This window comes from Myiozetetes cayanensis, unplaced genomic scaffold, assembly GCF_022539395.1.
Source record: "Myiozetetes cayanensis isolate MyiCay16 unplaced genomic scaffold, myiCay2020 scf9, whole genome shotgun sequence".
Classification (NCBI taxonomy): domain Eukaryota; kingdom Metazoa; phylum Chordata; class Aves; order Passeriformes; family Tyrannidae; genus Myiozetetes; species Myiozetetes cayanensis.
In genome coordinates, this window is record NW_026088185.1 from 304,759 (window position 1) to 324,365 (window position 19,607).

The 19,607-nt window shown below is 49.2% G+C and overlaps 1 protein-coding gene across 9 annotated transcripts in view; it reads left to right on the forward strand.

The window, feature by feature from the left end:
• The window catches only part of HDAC4 (histone deacetylase 4), a 168,185-nt gene that overhangs the window by 106,735 nt on the left and 41,843 nt on the right, over positions 1-19,607 (forward strand). For 7 of the 9 annotated variants that reach the window (XM_050339456.1, XM_050339459.1, XM_050339457.1 and 4 more), the window contains 6 exons: positions 644-765; positions 7,563-7,694; positions 9,323-9,435; positions 12,858-12,974; positions 13,065-13,263; positions 15,822-16,051. In XM_050339456.1, coding sequence (XP_050195413.1) covers positions 644-765; positions 7,563-7,694; positions 9,323-9,435; positions 12,858-12,974; positions 13,065-13,263; positions 15,822-16,051 — 913 coding nt within the window. The remainder of the gene's footprint in view (positions 1-643; positions 766-7,562; positions 7,695-9,322; positions 9,436-12,857; positions 12,975-13,064; positions 13,264-15,821; positions 16,052-19,607) is intronic. The other 2 variants (XM_050339460.1, XM_050339461.1) reach the window with 1 other exon arrangement.

Below are 19,607 nucleotides of genomic sequence, written 5' to 3' on the forward strand. Positions count from 1 at the left end.
CAGAGCTGGGCACAAGTCATTAAGTAGGAAAGATGCAGCCAACAAACTGGTGGGAGGCTGAGAAAACTCATTCATTATTTAATATCCTCAGCAAACAGACTGTAATTTACTTCCAGCAGCCTGCTCAAACAAAGCAATAAATTATCAGCTTGGAGAAGTTCATCTGGGAAGGTGCTGAGAGCTTTGGCCCTGGCTCTGCTGAGCCCTTGGGTTGGGAGGCAGCGAAGGAAAGGCAGGAGACCACCTTTGGCTGCTCTTGGCCAGCTTCAGTCTTTGAGCCTTTGCTGAAAATCCAGGTTTGACTTTGCTAAATCTGGGTTTATTCTGAGAAGGGAAATTGGTCGTCCGTGCCGTGGCTGAGGGGGGTGACAACACCCGTGGTTACGTTCGAGAACATGACTTAGCAAAACCCAGCCCAAGTACAGGCTTAGAATTTACACTGATGGTTAAATACCTTCACAGGGTGATTCCTGCACTGAAAACTAAGTTTAGTTGCTTCCCTGTGTATGAGATTTTAGGGTTTCTTCTGTGGGAGTGCCCAGGAGGACAAAGGCAGAACTAAAGTCTGAGATCCCAGACCCTGCGCTCGTGCCCTGTGTGTGTCCCTGCTCTAAAGCTTCTCCTTGTCTCTCCTCCTGTGCAGGAAGACCCAGCACAGCTCTCTGGACCAGAGTTCCCCTCCCCAGAGCGGCGTGTCCGGCACCTACAACCACCCTGTCCTGGGGATGTACGACTCCAAAGACGACTTCCCGCTCCGCAAGACAGGTGGGCTCCTCTGCTCTCCTTCCCTGTCACGCTGGCTCCTCTGATTTCATTTGATTTGATTTTCCCAAAAAAAAGCAGGAGATAGTTTATGTTCAGATTTCCCAGTTTAGCCCAGGGGCCTGAAGATGGAACCTGGCTGCCAAACAAACTGAAGAAGGAATTGCTGCTTGTTGATCTGCTCCTCTTGGAGAGACTGTATGGAAGCATCCAGGCAATCCTGGAACCTCTTTACTGTACAGAAATCATATCAGATGTTGGGTTTGTTGTTTTTTTTTTGAGAAGTAACATGTGCAGCTTTGCTAGACCAGCTCCCATTTCCCTGCTGGTCAGAAATGGTGGTGGAAATGTGTAGGAAACGGCACGTGTGGATCAGCATTTTTACCTTTGCAGTGCTAGGAGGCTGCAGAACTGCAATAACCACAGACAACTGTATCTGGTGCTTTTAAAAAGTCATAGAAGTTCCAAAACCGTGCAAAAATCCAGCAAATTCCCAAATTCAGAGCTAAGACAGAGATCTAGGTGTCATGAGTGGATCCATGGGTGGATTCCCATCTGTTCCCCCTCCCTGGGCATGGTGGGATGGTTGGGTGGCAAGTGCCAAACACTTCAGCTGCACTAGAAGGCAATCATAAATTGTCTCCAGGAATGTGGGTTTTCCCTGGGAAAGGTTCCCCTGGACCTTTGGGGGATGATGATTTTGCCTGTGTCCTTCCTGGAGGACTCCAAAAACTTGGGTTTGCTGAAGGCAGGGCATCCTCCAATCTCTGCTTCTGAGGGAGGAGAGACTTCCCAGGCTCCTCTGGGAAACCCCAGCATTTCCATGCAGGGAAGCATCCCTTGGCACCATCCCTGGGGCCAGCCTGATTCCAAGAGGTTTTTAGCTCTTCCCTGTGCCTCGTGAAAGCAGGTGATGCATTCCTGGCCTGTTAATCATTCCCACGGTGTGGATGGACTTTGCCACGCTCCAAAGCCTCCCTGGCTCATCCCCCCAGGGGATCTTCTCCACCTGGGATTGAGGATGGGCCGCCCCTCTTGCTCCCAGGGCTCTGGAAGGAGGAGGAAAACATCTGCACATCTGCCCCTGGGCTGCTTCCCAGGCTGAGCTCTCCCTGAGACTCCTGCAGAATAAACCCCTGGCAGACAGGGGGAATTAAGGCTGATAAATGGATCTAATCACATTATTGGGAAGGGGAAGCAACCGAAGCCGTGGCTGTTTTCAAACGGGAAGATGCTGAGCTGATTTGGGCTTTCCAGAAGGCTGATGCTTGTTCTTTCTGGGCACCAGCATTAATCTTCTGGGATACAAATGAGTTCAGGGCAGAATTTGGGGATGTTTCCTTGTTTTCTTTTATTTTCCTTTCAACGCAACAGCACGTCAGGCTCTGGCACAGCGAGATCCTGCAGAATTCCCAGTGCCAAGAATGTTAAGTTGCTTGGAGAAGAAAGGCTCCTGAGCAGTCTGGTGTAAACAAAAGGCAGGGAAGGCTGGAGCCCATCCTAAATAAAGTTCTTTATTGCTGGTGAGCTTTTCAGATTTTTGGCACCAGGAGCCCTGGCTTTGTGTTGGTAATTTAAAACCTCCGTGTCGCGGAGTCCAATTTTATTAAATTTGATTAAATATTTGCGGCTCAAATAACAGAATCCATCGCAGTAGAGTTCTGATTACCGGGGCTGGAGTCCAACCAGCATCATCCCTGGGGAGAGGGTGACTTAGGGGGCTGTGGGAAGGCAGTTTGAACGAGCAGCTCTTCCAGGGGACAGCTTGTAAAATTTTTAGGAAGAATAAATATTCTTCATCCCTGGAAGTGTCCAAGGCCAGGTTGGACGGGGCTTGGAGCAACCTGGGCTGGTGGAAGGTGTCCCTGCCCATGGCAGGGGGTGGCACTGGATGGGCTTTAAGGTCCCTTCCAAAATTCCATGAAATTCTGTGTGTCTTTACTCTCATTTAGAGCCTCCTGCTGTGGTCACGGGTTGTGGCAGAGGGAGATGTGCAGGAATGGAGTCTCAGGAGTGCGTGGAAGCCTTTGGAATGGGATACACTCCACACTTGCAGCGGGCTCCTGATGCATCCTGTGCCCTCAGATCCTCCTCCCTCTGATTTGCTTTCCTGAATTATGTTGCAGTTCCCTTGGCCGTTCCATTTTTTTTGATTTCAGTTTTTATGTTCCAGTTTTTCGGTTTCAGTGAGAAATTGTTTTCCTGGTGCAGTTACTGATTGCCTGAATCCTGGGGATGCATTTCACTCCTTCCCTCTCTCCAAATTCCCTGGGCTCTTCCTTGTATTGAACTGATCTAAGAACAGTTTGGTTGGTGCTGCTGGGAAATACCTGGATTAGCACCAGGGTTTTTATTTCCCATTTTGGGTAGTCTCCATTATTCTAGATAATGTTTTAGTGTCTGTGTTTTGTTGGGAGCTGTTGGGAGGGGAAAACTTAAGTGACCATTTCAGCCCCCAGGTCAGTGTGGGGACTTCCAAATTTAATCACTTTCAGTGGGATCCTCTGAGGAAAATCTCTGGGGGATCCTTACAGAGGAGTTTTAGAGGCTCTGGAAGCCTGTTTTGATAACCCCAAGAGCTGTTTGTCAACAGCTTTCTTGGAGCTGCTGAAGTGGTTTTGAACAGAGCTTTTCAGTTTTGCATTTCTAAGGAATTCTGTCCTCATTTTCTCCCTGGGAACAAGGTTGTTAAAGGCATTCCCTGCTTTCTGAAATTCGAGCAGTGGATGTATTAAAACACTGTTAATTAGAAAGCTGCCACCACCACCACCATGGAGATTTAAAGGGAATTATTTAACTTCTTAACATGCTTTTCCTCTTGGGTGTTTTTTTGGTTGCTGTGGGTTTTTTCAAAATCCTTTGGAGAGTCACGGAATCCCAGGATGGTTTGGGTGGGAAGGGACCTTAAAGCCCATCCAGTGCCACCTCCTGCCACGGGCAGGGACACCTTCCACCAGCCCAGGCTGCTCCAAGCCCCGTCCAACCTGGCCTTGGACACTTCCAGGGATCCAGGGGCAGCCACAGCTTCTCTGGGCAGTGTCACCCCTGCTTGAACAAAAAGGTAATTTCTCTCTATTCAAATGTTGGGTGTTGCAAAAGGCTGATTCCAGGCAGCATTTCTCCCTCTCCTGTGTTTTCTCTTGGAGTGACCTGGATGTTAGAGGAGAGCCAAAGGAGTTCTCTTGAGCTTTGCCTGGCTGGTGAGGCTTAGTAGGAAAATAATTAAAATATTAAAAATGATAATAATAATAACAATAATAATAACAGAGTAACATCCCTTCTCAGTCCCCAGCTGCCCAAATGAAGCTGTCCCAGGACTGGGAGCAGGGCTCTCCTGGGGCATTGTTGGCTTTAATTCCATAACTGTGGATGGGCAATGGGGACAGGGCAGAGTCTGCCCAGGACTTGGTGGGTTTTTGCCTTCCATAGGTTCAATGTCTGATTAGTTGAGCAGCTTAAGGGCTGCAATTCTAGGAAAAAAAACAATGGGAATGACATAAATGTTGGAAGAATTGGATTACATGGGCCCTGCTGCACTCAGTGACGTAGGAGAGGGGTAACTTGGGCTGGAGCCTGTGAAAACTAGGGAAGCTTTTTGGCTTATGTTCTGGTTATTAATTTCCTGGGAGGAAAACAGAATATTCTTTGTATAAATCCTTATTATAGGCCAAATTAAGGATGTCAGGGCTCCAGAAATCTCACTGGCTTTGTGGGAGCTGACTCACACTTGGGCATGGGCTTCATTTGTTTACTGAAGGGGGTTTTTGATCAACTTCACCGCCTCTGTTTTAAAGATTTCGCTTCAAGATGTAGAGGAGCAGGATTTTTTTTAACTGGAGTTGCATTATTTAGTCTCCAATTTTTTAATTTGCTCCAGTTAGCAAGGCTTTGGTTGGGCATATTGGTGAATTTGGGGAGATTTCCAGTGGGACTGGTGCTCCTGAGGGAACACTGAACGGGCATGGACTGTCAGGAATTGATAGTTATGTGTTGCTTAAATTCCTATTTTATACTTGGGAAGGACAGCTCTCCTCAGCTTCAAAATGTTTTTCTTATAAAATACTTTATTTAGCCATCTGAATAAGGTGAAAATCTTGCTTTGAGTTTTGGAGGCTTCATCTTTTATTGTAAAATAGGTTTTGTGTCAATTCTGTGAATTAGAGGCTGTTCTGTGCTGAATTTTAATTCACCTACTTTGGGCTCTCAAGCACCCAATTAAATCCATGTAGGGATTATGCTCTCTGAGGTCTTGATGCCATGTTAGATTTGGGATTATATCTGGGGGATAAACAACAAAATCAGAGCAGTTCTTTAAATAGACCTTTTGGTGTTTCAAAACTTGATCCTCCAGCTGAGGAAGCGAAGGAGGAAAATACAGAATGATTTTGCCTTAAAATGGTTTAATCTGACAAATTCCAGTACATTGCAGCTTATTCTGGAGGTGTTTTTCAAGGCTGCAGTTTTCTATGTTCCTTTCTTGTTATATAAAGGGGTGTTTTTATTGTGGCTTTACGTGGGGGCTTCACGTCTCTGACCCCAAATCTTTTGTTTCCCTGCCCATTTTTAAGGTGATTTTTAAGCCAATTCGTTCTCTGTATTTGAAAGCCACCCCATTAGTGGTGTGTTCCCATCCTTCAGCAGGGTATAAATGGGGTAAGAATAAAATTTGGGGCTGATATACAGTTTTTTATTGACATGCTTTCCTTTCTCCTTCCAACAGCTGTGGCTTGGATTCCATTGATTCTCAGTGGGTGTTTCAACACCCAGCTGGGACACCGTCCCATTTCAGAGAATCCCAGGGTGGTGTGGGTTGGAAGGGACCTCGGAGATCATCTCGTTGCAGCCTTGATCAGAGCATCCTGACACTTGGGAATGCTCAGTCTGTGGGACAGATTAAAGCTGGGAATTGAAGGATGTGGGGTGACCTCTGTACCCAAAGACTTGACTTTAAAGCTACCAAGTCAACTTCTGGTGTGAAGGGAACTTCCAGAAGGAGCTGTTTGGAGCCTGTGCTTGTATTTGAACTGGTCCACCCTTCCAATTTGCATGCAGCCATTTAATATGCAAATGCCCTCTAAGATGATTCCCCCCTTGCTAATGCACTTCATTCTGCATTGGAAGCATCAGCTCCAGGAGCCTGACACTCTTCTCAGTGCTCCCTTTATCTCTGGCTGGCATTTTTCTGTCCAAAACATTCATGACAAGCTTTTTTTTTTTTTTTTTTCCCCCTCCTAAAAATTCCATCAAAGAACTGTTTTTTGATGGCTTAACTTGAAGCATTTGATCTTGAATTCATCAGCCTTCTGGTTTTTTGAGCCCTGCAATTAACGTTGTCAGGCTTGATCTTCGAGGTGACCCCGTGGTCAAAGCCAACTGGAGGGAAGTAGAGCTGTAGCCAGGCTTAGTTAATTCAAATCAGTTTGTAAGCCCTGTTTTAATTCTTCTAAAGAAATGGAGATTATTGGCCCTGGAGCGTGTTGGTTGTTAATGGTGTGAGCGCAGGATTTGCTGGTTCAAAGGGATTGTGTTGAGAGGTTGGGGAAGGGAAAAGATGGGGCCAGTCCCCACCTTTCAGAACTGTCAGGAGCCCTCAAGCCTCCCAGCAGAGATTTCACTTGAGACTAGGGCAGATCTGGAGGTTTCCAGAGAAAATCATCTTGAGAAAATCCTCTTGACTTGCTGCTGCATCACCTCTACAGAGGCCTGATAAGTGGACTGGCTGTTTGCAGCTGTCCTCGACCCAGAGCCATCAGGGCTTCCCAGGAGCTCTGGAGGAGATGGAGTCTCAGGATTTGGGCACAGCAGAGGTTTGGAAGAGTCTCTGGAAAGCGTGGTGTCCACAGAGCAAGTCAGACTGTGGGCACAGGGAGTGCACCCACACCCACCCTTGGCAGCCCAGAACCTTCCAAGCATTTGATGTGGGTTTAGATCTACCTGAACTTTGGGGCTGTGATGAGGTAACCACGTTGCTCCCCAAACAAACAAACCTTCTCCTCCCTGGTGCTGGCTTTCCTTGGCCACACTCTGAGGCCCTTTTCCTGGAGTGGATGTTCCTCGAGGCTCCTGAGACCCCAGGCTGAGTCGCTTCAGGGGGTTGAAGCAGCAGGAAGCACTCCCCTGGTTTGGTCGTGGGGTTCCATTTTGGTGTTTGGTGTCCTCTTCCCCTGGTGTCCCTCCCTCCCCCTGGGGTTGGATGCCTCTGAGGGTGTGGAGCTGCCCATTCCAGATAGATCTCAGCCCACGGGGATGCTCCACGCTGACCAACAGCAGCATCCCCGCCGTCTCACCCGTTCCTCTGCTGATGATGCCTTGGATAAGTCAGGTTTACTGCTGGGCTGGGAGCAAGTCAGGCAGAGTTGGGAAACTGGGAGATGGGCACGATGCTGTCTGCACTAACCCCAGCGAGTTCTCAGCAGTTTGTAGGTCTGTGAAGACTCAGAGGAGGCTTTGCAGGACATTTATTGTATTTTTAACTCAAATGCCATTGCCATTCCTTGTCAGTGAATTCAGGTGTCAGAGAGCCTGGGATCCGTTTGTTGTATGAAAAGGTCTGTGTTCCAAAAACATGTTATGGGGTGACTGATTTAATTGAACCTCCTGCAAATGCTCAGCTGCAACCACTGCAGCCAGCTCAGCTCAGCTCAGCTCAGCTCAGCTCAACTCAGCTCAGCTCAGCTCAACTCAGCTCAGCTCAGCTCAGCTCAGCTCAGCTCAGCTCATCTGTGAGCTGAGTAAAAAGCTGCTGAAATAATCGTAACCAACCCGCTGTTTCCTTTCTCCTTTTCCCTTCTGCTGGCCAGCCTCTGAGCCCAACCTGAAGCTGAGATCCAGGCTAAAGCAGAAGGTGGCTGAGAGGAGGAGCAGCCCCCTCCTGCGCAGGAAGGACGGGCCGGTGGTGACGGCGCTGAAGAAGCGCCCGCTGGACGTCACAGGTACGGCGAAGCACACGGGGCACCCCCTTCCCAAAATGAGCTCCTGGGCCTGGCAGTGGGTCTTTCATATATTTTGACTCCTGTTTGGCAGTTTCCTGATGAAAAATCATGTTCTTCTGGGAGTGAAGTTGGTAAGGAGGGCTCAGAGCAAAGGAGGTGATAGCACAGATATTTACCATAAAGTTAATTCTTAGCACCATCTAGGGATGTCTCTGGGTAAGTACCACCAAGTGACAGCTTTTCCAGACTCGTCTCACTCAAAGGCACATGATCATCACTCAGAGGAACTCAAAATTAGCTCCCTTTGGAGAATGTGGTGGGTTTGGGGCACGCTGGGCACTTCCCTGTGTCAGAGCCTCTCTGCTTGCAGAGGGAGTAGGTGATTTCAAGAGCTGAGAGTCGTGGAATATCCAGAGTTGGAAGGGACACAAGGATCATCCAGTCCAGCTCCTGGGATGGTCCAGTCCTCCTGCACAGAGCCATCCACAGCAATCCCACCATGTCCCTGAGAGCATTGTCCAAACACTCCTTGAGCTCTGGCAGGCTTTCAGAGGTGAAAATCAAATGTCTGTCACTCCTGTATTGCTATTTGGCACATGGCTTTTAGGATAAAGCAGCCTCTCCTGGCTGACCACTTCTCCCAGTAATGCCTTCAGAAATGGCAGTGGGAGCTCCCCTTTCCCACTGATACAGAGCTGGTTCGAGAAGCCACTCTGCAGTTTTTATGGGAAAAGGGGATTTTTAAATGGAAAATAACTTTTTTAAGAAGTCCCACTTCAGGGAATAGAAATGATGTTTAATCCCTGAAGAATACAGGGCATTCTGGTGGGACATCTTCCACCAGCCCAGGTTGCTGACCTGGGACACTCCCAGGGATCCAGAGGCAGCCACAGCTTCTCTGAGCAACCTGTGCCAGGGCCTGCCCACCCTCCCAGGAAGGAATTCCTTCCCAATATCCCATCTAACCCTGCCCTCTGGCAGTGGGAAGGTATTCCCTGTGTCCTGGCACTCCAGGCCCTTGTAATAATTAGGTTTGATTCTCCTGGGCCATCCTGGAGCAGTGAGGAACCTGCTGCAGCCTGAACCACTGCTGGGAGGTTCTCCTGCCCCTGGGCAAATCCTGTGCTTGGAGAGGAGGAAAGTTCAGAAGAAAAGGGTTTAATGTTACTGAACTTCCCAAATAGAAGGAGGAACACTGGCAGCTGTGCCATGCACCAGGTGAGAGACCCTCTGAGGGAAGTCTGAGGTGTCCTCAGGGTCAGAGGGGAAAGAGGGGGAGAGCAGCTCTTCTAGAAAAATGAAGCAGAACAAATCCAACATCCTCCAGTTTGACCTCTTCAAGCCTTCCATGTCTTTTATTATCTTTCACTCATATTTAAAGTTATTAATACACTACAAGAGAAATCCCCAGGGGGAGAAGTCATAAATATGGTAAGTAGGTCCTTGGACAAACCATTTGAAAGTGTTTGTTGGTATTTTAAGAGCCTTGGGAATATTTGGGGGGAAGATGGGGAGGAGGAGGAGGGCTGCTTTCCTCCACAACAGAGCTTGGGGGGTTGTTATCTGACTAAATACCATCCCAGAGATTGTTTGGAATGTTCAGAGTTGCTTTTGGATGTGTTTTTCAGACTCTGCATGCAACAGTGCTCCTGGATCTGGTCCCAGCTCTCCAAACAACAGCTCCAACAACATCAGCACCGAGAACGGGATTGCGGGATCGGTCACGAGTATCCCGGCAGAGGTACCGAGCCCTCCCCCCTGCCTCTTCCCCCTTGGGCTGCTGACCAGGCCTTGCAGAGTTTCAGGAGTTTGGGCTTAGGAACCACATGAAAGGAGAAGCCCAGCTGGTGGCTCGGAGCAGCCTTTGGGAATTACCCCTGGGCTGACGGGCCGTGTTATCTGTCTATGGAATCTGGTTTGAAGCAGCTTGTGGTGACTTGCAGTGGTTTTGCAGCGAGGAGAGAGTAAAAATAAAGTGGTTCAGCAAGGTCAAATGCAAGTATTTTAGTGTTTGGGGGATTTATTCCTGTGCATGGGGTGAGTTTGTTGTGTGCAGTAGGTTGGTCTGAGCGTGACCAAACCAGAGCTGGATTAAAGGGCTTTTACCAGCTGGGCACTTGAAAACTCGGAGACTGTTACCATGTGCCCGTTTATAACCCCATCAGCTTTCACCATCACTTGAGGCATCTGCTGTGGATGTCCAGGGCAGGTTGGGCTGGGTCAGCTGGGCTTGGATCCCTCCTGGCAGCTCCTGTTTTCGGGGATTCCGGAGCGCAGCTTTTCCCAGGGAGTGGGCCACGTTAACTGCCTCCCAACGTTCCCTTGCAAGTCGAAAACCAGTGTGGTTGTCTGATGTTACTGGGGCATTTCTGATGTTACTGGGGCATTTTATCCAGCTTCCCATTAGCTGTTTTCCCCATGAATATAGACTCTGTTTTGACATCAGGGCTCTCAGAACAGGCTTGGGCTTGTTCTCCACAAGTATTCCCTTAGAATTGAAAAGGGCTTCTCATGATGTAAATGTCAGCCCTTTTTGCTTTCTAGTCTTGGGCAGATTTGCACTTTATTTTTATTTCTAATGTAGTGTAACAGTATTTAAGATATGAATATGCCTCCTCCTGCAGCCTCTCCCCTGCCAAATTACCCAGCACACGTTCCAAGTCCGTAGGAGACCTTCTAGACTCAAATAATTATTGTAAAGATTAAGGCGTGGAAGGTGGAGGCTTCTCTTGCCCCGGGAAGATGAGCACTGAGTGATTGATTTTGCTGCTCCAGGAGTTGTCAGTCCTGTGTATCCTTGGCCAACTGGAAATGCCCAGTTATTGCTGCTGGAAGAACTAGTGGATTTGACAGTTTTTGTGAAATGGGCAGAGCAGGAAGCTTCCCCCAAATCCCTGCCCGTGGCAGGGGTTGGAACTGGACGGTCCCTTCCAAGCCAGACCCTTCCCTGAGCTCCTGCAGGGGAATGTGAGCCTGTAGCACTCTCCTCATCCACTTCATTTGTCAGCTGAATAACTGGAGCTAATCATCTGGGACCAGACCGCTGATTCCTCATCAGATGGACACAGACAATAAGGAAAACTCTCTCCATCAACTGCTTGTAATGCAGTAATTTTGGAATTTAGGCTGAGGCATGAGCAGCACAGATGATTTGGAAAAAAACCCTGTCCTGCCAAAGCCTTTCCCTTTCCCAAATTAAAATAACTGCACTTTGTGCCAGCATTCCATGTTGTGTGATCCCAGCTGATCCATTGGCCTGTATTGTTTCATTTGGGAAAAAATTAGTGGAGTTTAAAATCTTTAAAATTTTCCTCAAGTAGAAGTTGTATGACCTGGGAGCTGGAGATTTCTTTAAGGTCAGTTGACCAGGATCCCCCACCATTAAATATTTACAAGGATTTAGAAATATTTCAGTGTTTCTGAAAAGATAATGTTGCCAACTTGGTGTTTTATTCTCGGCTTTGTGTTTTGCATTCAGTGAGAAATGGATCTTGTTGCTTCTTAGTTTATTATGTCACCATCTGAACCAGTTCAGATGTGTTGGAAGGTGGTGTCCAGGTTCATTATTTAGGTTCCAGTGCTTGCCTTCAGTGGGGAATGGCTGGAGCTCTGCCTCCTTTCAAACAGACACTCTCTATTTTTAAACACCGGTTTAAAGGTTTTTCCATCTCTGAAAGGCACTGGAGATTCGTTGCCTTTGCAGTTGGTACAAGACTATAAAAAGGACTCGACTGCAGCTGAAAATTGTCCCTGCAGAAATTGTTGTGTGCAATTCCAGCCTGTTTGTGCAGCCCAGAGATGGGATCTGGGTGTTTGAAGTGCTGATAACGCTGCCAAATACCATGTGCTGAGAGCATCAAGCTGCTGTCTTCTTCTCCCTGCTGTTTTCATCCCAAACCCCCGGGGGATAGTTTGAGGCACAACTCCGGAGTATTGATTGCTCAAAGAGAAAATGGATGTAGTTTTGTTTCATTTGCCATCTCAGGAAAATATTTCATTCCTCTGCTGACAATAACTGTCTTATTTTCCATGTGGAGCACTAACACTGTGTGATTTAAATTAAAGCAAAATTGCTGGTAGTGCTCAGAATCACTTGGAAGGAGAAGTGTGTGGGTACAAACAGTCACATGGAAGGTCAGGTTTAGATCAGAGATAAAAAAAGAGGTTTCTTATGAGGCTGTTAAAAAGCTGGCACAGGTTGCCCAGAGAAGCTGTGGCTGCCCCATCCCTGGAGGTGTCCAAGGCCAGGTTGGCTGACACTTGGAGCAACCTGGGATAGTGGGAGGGACCTTAGAGATCATCTATTCCACCCCTGCCGTGGGCAGGGACACCTTCCACCAGCCCAGGTTGCTCCAAGCCCCGTCCAGCCTGGCCTTGGACACTTCCAGGAATGGGGCAGCCACAGCTTGGGTAAAGATTGTCCCATAGTAGAACATCAAGTTAATCAAAAATCGCCTTTTTCACAACAGCACCTGTGTTGTAACAGTAGAAATTCTATAGCGAGTCTTGTTGAAGTCTAAATTGTGTTTAAGTTGGAAAATCACCTGCAGAGAATTCAGGGTGATCTCAGAACAGTTGTTTCCTAACAGGAAAATCGGGCGGTTTATTGTCATTTTCATAATGGGTTTTCTAGGGCGTATTTGGAAATTAAAGGTCTTTTTACTAAAGTGTTCTTGCTTTAAGTGCCCAGAAGATAACTCAGGAAATCTTGCATTTCAGCCTGAAAATCAGGAAATAGCTGCATAAGTGCAACCTTAAGGCTTTTGGGTGAGGTTTTGAAGCCTGATTTACGCACACCAGTTAATAACAGAAATTGTCTGTTATTTGCTAAAGAGAACAACAGCAATTGTAAGGCCTTTTTTCTCTTTTTAAGATAATCTGTTTTAGCTTTAAAATGAGCTTGAGAAGGGCAAGTGCCAAGGGAACAGCTGGAGGTGTGGGTTTGGGATGGCTGTTGGGAAAAGGTTCTTTTCCCAGAGGGTAGCTGGCACCGCACGGGCTCCCAGGGCAGCGTCCAGAGCTCCAGGAGCGTTTGGACAACGCCCTCAGGGACAGGGTGGGATTGCTGGGGTGCCTGTGCAGGGCCAGCAGTTGGGTGGGTGATCCTGGGGGTCCTTCCCAGGGTGTCTGACCAGGACCCTGTTGTTGTTGTTCTGTTCCCAGCCCAGCCTGGCCCACAGGCTCGTGAACCGCGAGGGCTCCGTGACGCAGCTCCCGCTCTACACCTCTCCTTCCCTGCCCAACATCACGCTAGGCCTGCCTGCCACCGGCCCTTCCAGCGTAAGTGGGGTTGGGAGGAGCCTCTGGAGGGACCCTTGTGCCGATTCCTCCCTTAACTCCCCCTGCCGTCGCGGTGCCTTCTCCTTGCAGGCGGGCTCGGCGCAGCAGGACGCGGAGAGGCTCGCCATCCCAGCCCTGCAGCAGCGCATCTCCCTTTTCCCTGGAACTCACCTCACCCCCTACCTGAGCACTACAACGTTGGAAAGGGACGGGGGAACCGCACATAACCCTCTCCTGCAACACATGGTCTTACTGGAACAGCCAACTGCACAAACTCCCCTAGTCACAGGTGAGAGCGCTCGGACACGGCTGGAAAGCAGGGAAGCGCCAGGAGTCTGGGGGGTTCTTGGAAAGGCAGCCTCCAGATACTGCATCATCTGTGCAGCTGGAACTCAGAACCTTTGGGATGTGTTTGCTGATCCGTCTGGGTAGCGGGGACTTTTCCCAAGTCCGAGGTTTCCCACCTCATCCTGAGGGAGGGGGAAGCTGCCTTGTCACTTTGGTGAGGTGAAAATAAATGGTATTATTCCATTAAAAGTGAAAACTGAGAAGTCTCTAGCTAGAGAGTTCCAACCACTGCAGATTGAGGTGGGGGCAAGCTGTGCCTTAGGATCCCTGTTTTCCACGGGTGGTTCCTGTTCCGTGTGGGAAGGGCACAAATTCCGGGTTCAAATGCTTCCTTCTCATCATTAATATAAATAGCAAATCCATGGCACATCAGCTGCCTTCCGGCAGATTGTATTTGTTTGGGTACGTCCCATTTTCGGGATTTAATTGCCGTGAGTCACTCCCAGGGTCGGATTTTCAGGATGAGGTACCTGTGGGAAGGCGTGTTCCTATAAATAGGCTCGATTCCAAGCAGTAATTCGCAGTGGGATGCGCTCCTGGTTTACAGCGGGTGACAGTGGGACAAAGGACGTCCTGCCAGCGTTAGTGACGTGTTCATTTGGATTGCTTCCCCTCCATTGCCAGTGGAAGTTGTTGGGAAGCGTGGATCGTGGGGGCTCATTTTACATCCAGATCCCGGGACTATAAGTGGGGTGTGATGAGCTCGGGATCATGTCCGTTTGGGAAGCTGTGGTGTTTGCTTCCCTCCCTTTGCAGCGCTTGCTTCCAAGCGTATTCCTGCTAGCCCGTGGTGTTTTCTGAGCGAGCACAGCGTGTTCCAAACCCACACTGGGGAGGAAGAGTCAGCACACAGCAGAGCCTCCAGCAGAAACACACGGTCCAGAGGCAGCAGCTGCAAGACAGAGAGCTCACACGTGCTCCCCGAAGCCCTGAGGCTGCCAAGCTGCTCTTGGGACTTGCAGATTCCTTGGCAGCAGGGGGGGGTTATTGGGATTCTGCTGATGGCCTTCAGCTCTGGAGGAAAACTCCTGTCAGCTGCAAAATTCGAGGCCAGGTTGGCCAGGAGTCTGTGAGCAAGGTGTCTCCTTGGAAAGCTTTCCCAGGGGACCTTGGTCATTCCCTTGGAGGAAGCTGGTATTCCAGAATACCCTGTGCAACCTCTCCTGTCTAACTGGAACTTCTGGGAGGAGGAACTGTGCTCTGAGGGAAAAGGAGCACACCTCTCCCAGTGATCCCTGTATCCATACCCAGATTAGTGTGTGTACACACTGACATTTGTAGAGACATGCAGTTATAAAATCAAATACACAGGAATCTTTTCAGAAGAGCAAAGAGTGGGAGAAACTCCTTAAACCTTCCCCCAGGAAAAGAGGCTTTTACATGAGTCAGATCCTTGCACGTAGGGCAGTTCTGAGAATCAGTGGGAAAAGGTCACATCCCGGGGCAGCAATGCCAAGGTGTTTCTGATCCGTGGCACTGAGCTGGCTGCAGACTGCTGGGCAGCTTCTCTTCTAAACCAGAGCCTGAAGGAAGCTGAGGGATTCTTTCCCAAGAGAGGGAGCAGCCTTACCCCCGTGGGGGAGGCAGCAGTTCCCAAGTTCCTGGTGATGCCTTTCTATCCCAGGGTGTAACAAGCAGGACTGAAGGTGTATCCTCAGCTCCTCCACCCTTGGGTTGGGCTCCCTACTGGGCTGTCTTCAGAAGAGTGGGAAGGTGTGTTTTCAGAGAGCTCAGCCCAAGCACAGCTAAGAAGATAATTCCTAAAGATGGGCCCTTCCCAGAGCTCGGATGGACATTTCACAGGGGGGTCATCAGTGACACCCAGATTGCCAAAGGTGGATGAGTAAATCTAGTTATCCCAAAACCTTTGGTTTGCCTGGAGTTACTGGCATGTATACACAGGACAGTGGTGGAAACAATTCCAGCTATTTGTCATCTTTCTTCCTGTGAAAATAATGAAGCCTGACAGCTCCTGTGTTCCCCAAATGCTCCTTTTCCCAGCACAGACCTGCTCAGGGGGTTATCACATGGATAAGTTTTCATCCCTGCTCATTTCCATGGTGTGGACTAGAGCACAGCCAAGGGTAGCCATGCCTTCCTTGATCATCATCCATCACCCTTCAGTGTATCCAGGGATAACTGCTGGATGCAGTGGGCTGCCAGCCTGGCTTGGACCTGGGATTACTGCCTAAACCAAGCTGTAGGATTTAAGCTTCAAACTGTGGAAGGGTCTGTGAGATATTGCTGGTTTTAGGAAATGAGGTGTTTCTATAGGGTCTCTGAGTACCCAAGCAAAGAACCCCAGCCAGCCAAAGCCTTTCTCCCCGCAGTGTTTGTTAATCAATGAATGAATGACCTGCTCCCTTTCGAGGCCGCTCCAGCTGTAAGTGGTGGCGGAGGTTTAACGTGATACGTCATTACTCAACAGTCGTTTTCTCCCTTCCTTTCCTTCTTCCTTTTGTTTCTCCTCTGCTGTTTTTTCCTCCATATTATCTTCAGACTGGTATCTTTCAGGACTGCCCCTCCACGCACAGCCCCTGGTTGGAGGCGAGCGGGTCTCCCCTTCCATCCACAAGCTGCGGCAGCACCGCCCGCTGGGGCGCACCCAGTCCGCGCCCCTGCCCCAGAACGCCCAGGCCCTGCAGCAGTTGGTGATCCAGCAGCAGCACCAGCAGTTCTTGGAGAAACACAAACAGCAATTCCAGCAGCAGCAGCTGCACATCAACAAGGTAAGGACGGATGTTTTCGGTGGCTTTTCTGCCCCCTCACGCGGCGCCAGGCACGGCTGCGCTGTTTCAGGGTCTGGTGCGGTTCGACCTCCTGCTTTCAGCCCAGGAGCTCTTGGAGACATCACAACACCAGGAAATACTTGTGAGTGAAGTTATTCAGATTTACTGAAAGGCTGAGAGACTCAGAGGTGCTCACCTGGAGAAGAGAAGGCTCATGGGGGAACTTAGAGATGCTTCCAGTGTCTGAAGGGGCTCCGAGAGGGACTGGGGACAAGGGATGGAGGGATAAGACAAGAGGGAATGGCTTCCACTGCCAGAAGGCAGGGATAGATGGGATGTTGGGAGGGAATTCCTGGCTGTGAGGGTGGTGAGGCCCTGGCATAGGTTGCCCAAAGAAGCTGTGATTGCCCCATCCCTGGAAGTGTCCAAGGCCAGCTTGGACGGGGCTTGGAGCAACCTGGGAAGGTTGGTGGAAGGTGTGGAATGAGATGATCTCTATGATCCCTTCCAACCCAAACCATTCTGTGATTTGCTCTGTTTTGAGACTTTCTAAGCACTCCTCTCGAGGAGCCCCATGGTGGCTTTCCTTAGGAAACCAGCAATTCCAGTAGCAGGTTTGAGGCTGGGGAGGACAGGCCCGTGGGATCGCTGCACTTTCATTTACGGAGCGGCTTTCTCCAAATATTTTCACCGTTCCAGCCCTGTGAGAAAACACAACTACCAAGAGTGGATTCCAACAGGAAAGAAGCCCCCCAGCCCACCCCCAGCCCGTTGTTTATGGGCTGGAGCCGGGGCAGGACGATTACACAAGGGTCTGACGTCAATGCTGTACTTCTGGAGCGCTGCCACGGCGTGCTGGGGGTGCCAGGCCTGGCCCTGGCTCAGCCCCTCACACGGGGAGCTGCTGCTGCTGCCCTAGAAACCCCCTCACCCCCCTCCTGACACCTCTCCAGGCGCGGGGTCATGGGATGTGGGGCGCTGGCTTGGGATTCTTTGTGCAGGAATAAGTGTCAGCTCCACGCTTTGAGGGTTTTCGAGGCTCTTCCCAAGCCCTGTTCGTGATGTAACCCCTGAGCTCACCCAGGCTTTGTCCTGGACCTCCCAGGAGCCCTGAATTCCAGCTCTGTTGGAGCTGGGATCTGTGGCATCTCTGTAGCAAAAGCAGGCAGAGGGGGGGTTAATTAAACTGATGGCAGAGGGGCCGTTTCCCTGGGTTTGATTTATAGAAGGAATGAGTTAAAATCACTTCAGTGCTAACGCTGTGTGCGTGTGGCAAATTTATCCTGTGGGATATTATCCAAGTGCTGACATGGAAAAAGACTTTTCCCAGATGCAGGGATATTTTAAGACCCTCGTGTGTAGGAGAGTTAAGGGCATGACTAAAAATAAAATAATAGGTTATTTAATTTTTAACAGAACTGATTGCATTAATTTATTTATTTCCTGATTTCCCATAAATAATACAAGGCTCTTCTCAGTTCCGTGTGATTTTTCTCAAACTTTGAGGTTTTGGCCTTAGCTGTCTACGGCAGATGAAGTTTTTGAGGAGATTTGCAGCCAAAACAAGTCTTGCTGTTTCCCAGAAGGCAACTAAGGAGAAATATGTTGATTTACTTAAAATTAATAGGAATAATCAACATGGGGATCTGGCTGTGAAGCCTTGACGTCTGAGGCTTTGGAGCAGTGACTTGGAATTGGACAAAGGAGGACAGGGAAGGAGGGGCAGAGGGGTGGGACAGAAGGAGGGACAAGACTTCATGGGGTGACTGGAGGGGACCTGAGGGTCCCTTCCCATGTGGGGTCCAAAGTCCCTGGTCTGCCCCTGTCAGGAGCAGGTTGGGGATCACCTGAGTGTAGCAAATGTGGTTCATCCCACTTAGAGCTGACCTGCTGAGAGTGACTGCTCTGCTCAGAGCAAGGGTCTGTCTGGAAAATGAGGGTCCCAGCCCTGCTCCTCTTGTTGTCACCCCAGGGGTGACATTTGCTTTAAAAAGAGGATAAACTCTCACACACCAAACCCCCATGGAATGCCCCAAAAATGAGGACAGGAGACACATGAGTGAATGCAAAGAGCATTATTCAAGTTGCCAGTTGATGTTTGAGACGTTAAATGAGATTCTGGATAAGATACTGAATTGCTTCTTTTTCAAATGTTTATCCCAGAGAAGCTGTGGCTGCCTCATCCCTGGAAGTGCCCAAGGCCAGGTTGGGCAGGGCAGCCTGGGATGGTGGGGGGTGTCTGTGCTCATGGCAGGGGGTGGAACTGCATAAGCTTTAAGGTCCTTCCCCCCCAAACCATTCTGGCATTCCATGATTTTGATTGACGTACTTAATAATTCCCACATTTTGCATGTTTAGTGTTCAAACCTAGAGGAGCCTAAACCAGGGGAGGTTTTAGGATTGATATTGGGGAAAATTTCTCCCTGGAAGGTTAGTCAAGCCCTGGCAGAGGCTACCCAGGGCAGTGGGGACTCCTGTCCCCATCCCTGGAGGTGTGGACATGGACAGAAGTGAGACCACCCTCTCTCCACGAGGTTTGGACTCTTGGACGTGTCTGACAGGTGAAATGGGCTTTTGGTGTGTTGTCAGGTGATCTCCGAGCTCCTGCTCCCCCCAGAGAGCCCTGGATGAGCTGTGTGGAAATGGGATGGTTTATCCTCAGCTTCTGAGGTGTGTGGGGTTGTTTCCAGCCCCCAGCCTGTACCTGTTGAGCTTTGAGGCCCCTCCCAACCCAGACCATCCTGTGAGTCTGTGATTTTTTTTTTTTTTGGTGGGGATTCTCCATCAGACTTTGGTGAGCAACTGGCTGTTTCTAACCTGTTCAGTAGCACCTTCCAAGTCTTCAGTGTCCCCCTGCAAAGGAGGAATAAATGTGGATCACTGGGCACAGTGGTACTCGGTCAAAAGTTGCACTGGATCATGCTGGAGGTCTTTCCCAACCTTAACAGTTCTGTCATTCTGTTTCTCATATCTAGCAGGCAAAGCTAATGCCAGAGGAGATTTTACCAGCCAAGAAATGAAGCTGTTTTTTTTTTACCTGTCACGAAGAATTCCACAGAATGAGGAAGAATTCTTTGCTTTTCCTTGTGTTTGTGACCTGACATTGCTGTGCATTTTTAAACATTTCTGGGTTTTTTTGTATTTCAAAGATGTAGAGAAGAAATCTCACCAGCTGCCTGGAGCCTTTCAGAAATGCTTGTGAGCAGAGATGTTTCATTTGTTCTGTAGGGAGCTCGTTGCCTGCCCAAGACTGGAGGGGCAGTGTCTTTAACAGGGTTTGTGGTGGCAGTAGGTGACAGCCAGAGGCCAGCTGGGTATGAACAGAGAGGAGTAACCTCGTTGCAGAGGAAGCCAGAGAGCTGATTAAGGGATGGAGGAGTTATTTATGGTGCACTGTGTTCACTATTTCAGACATATTTAGGAGCATTCTCAAAGCCCCCCATATATTCAGCCCCTTGCACTTTTGTTACCCTGAATTTTAAATTGCATAAAATTGCCCAAATGGAAGATTTTTAGGGAGTTTTAGCAGGCCTGGGATGCAGATACTCATGTTTTA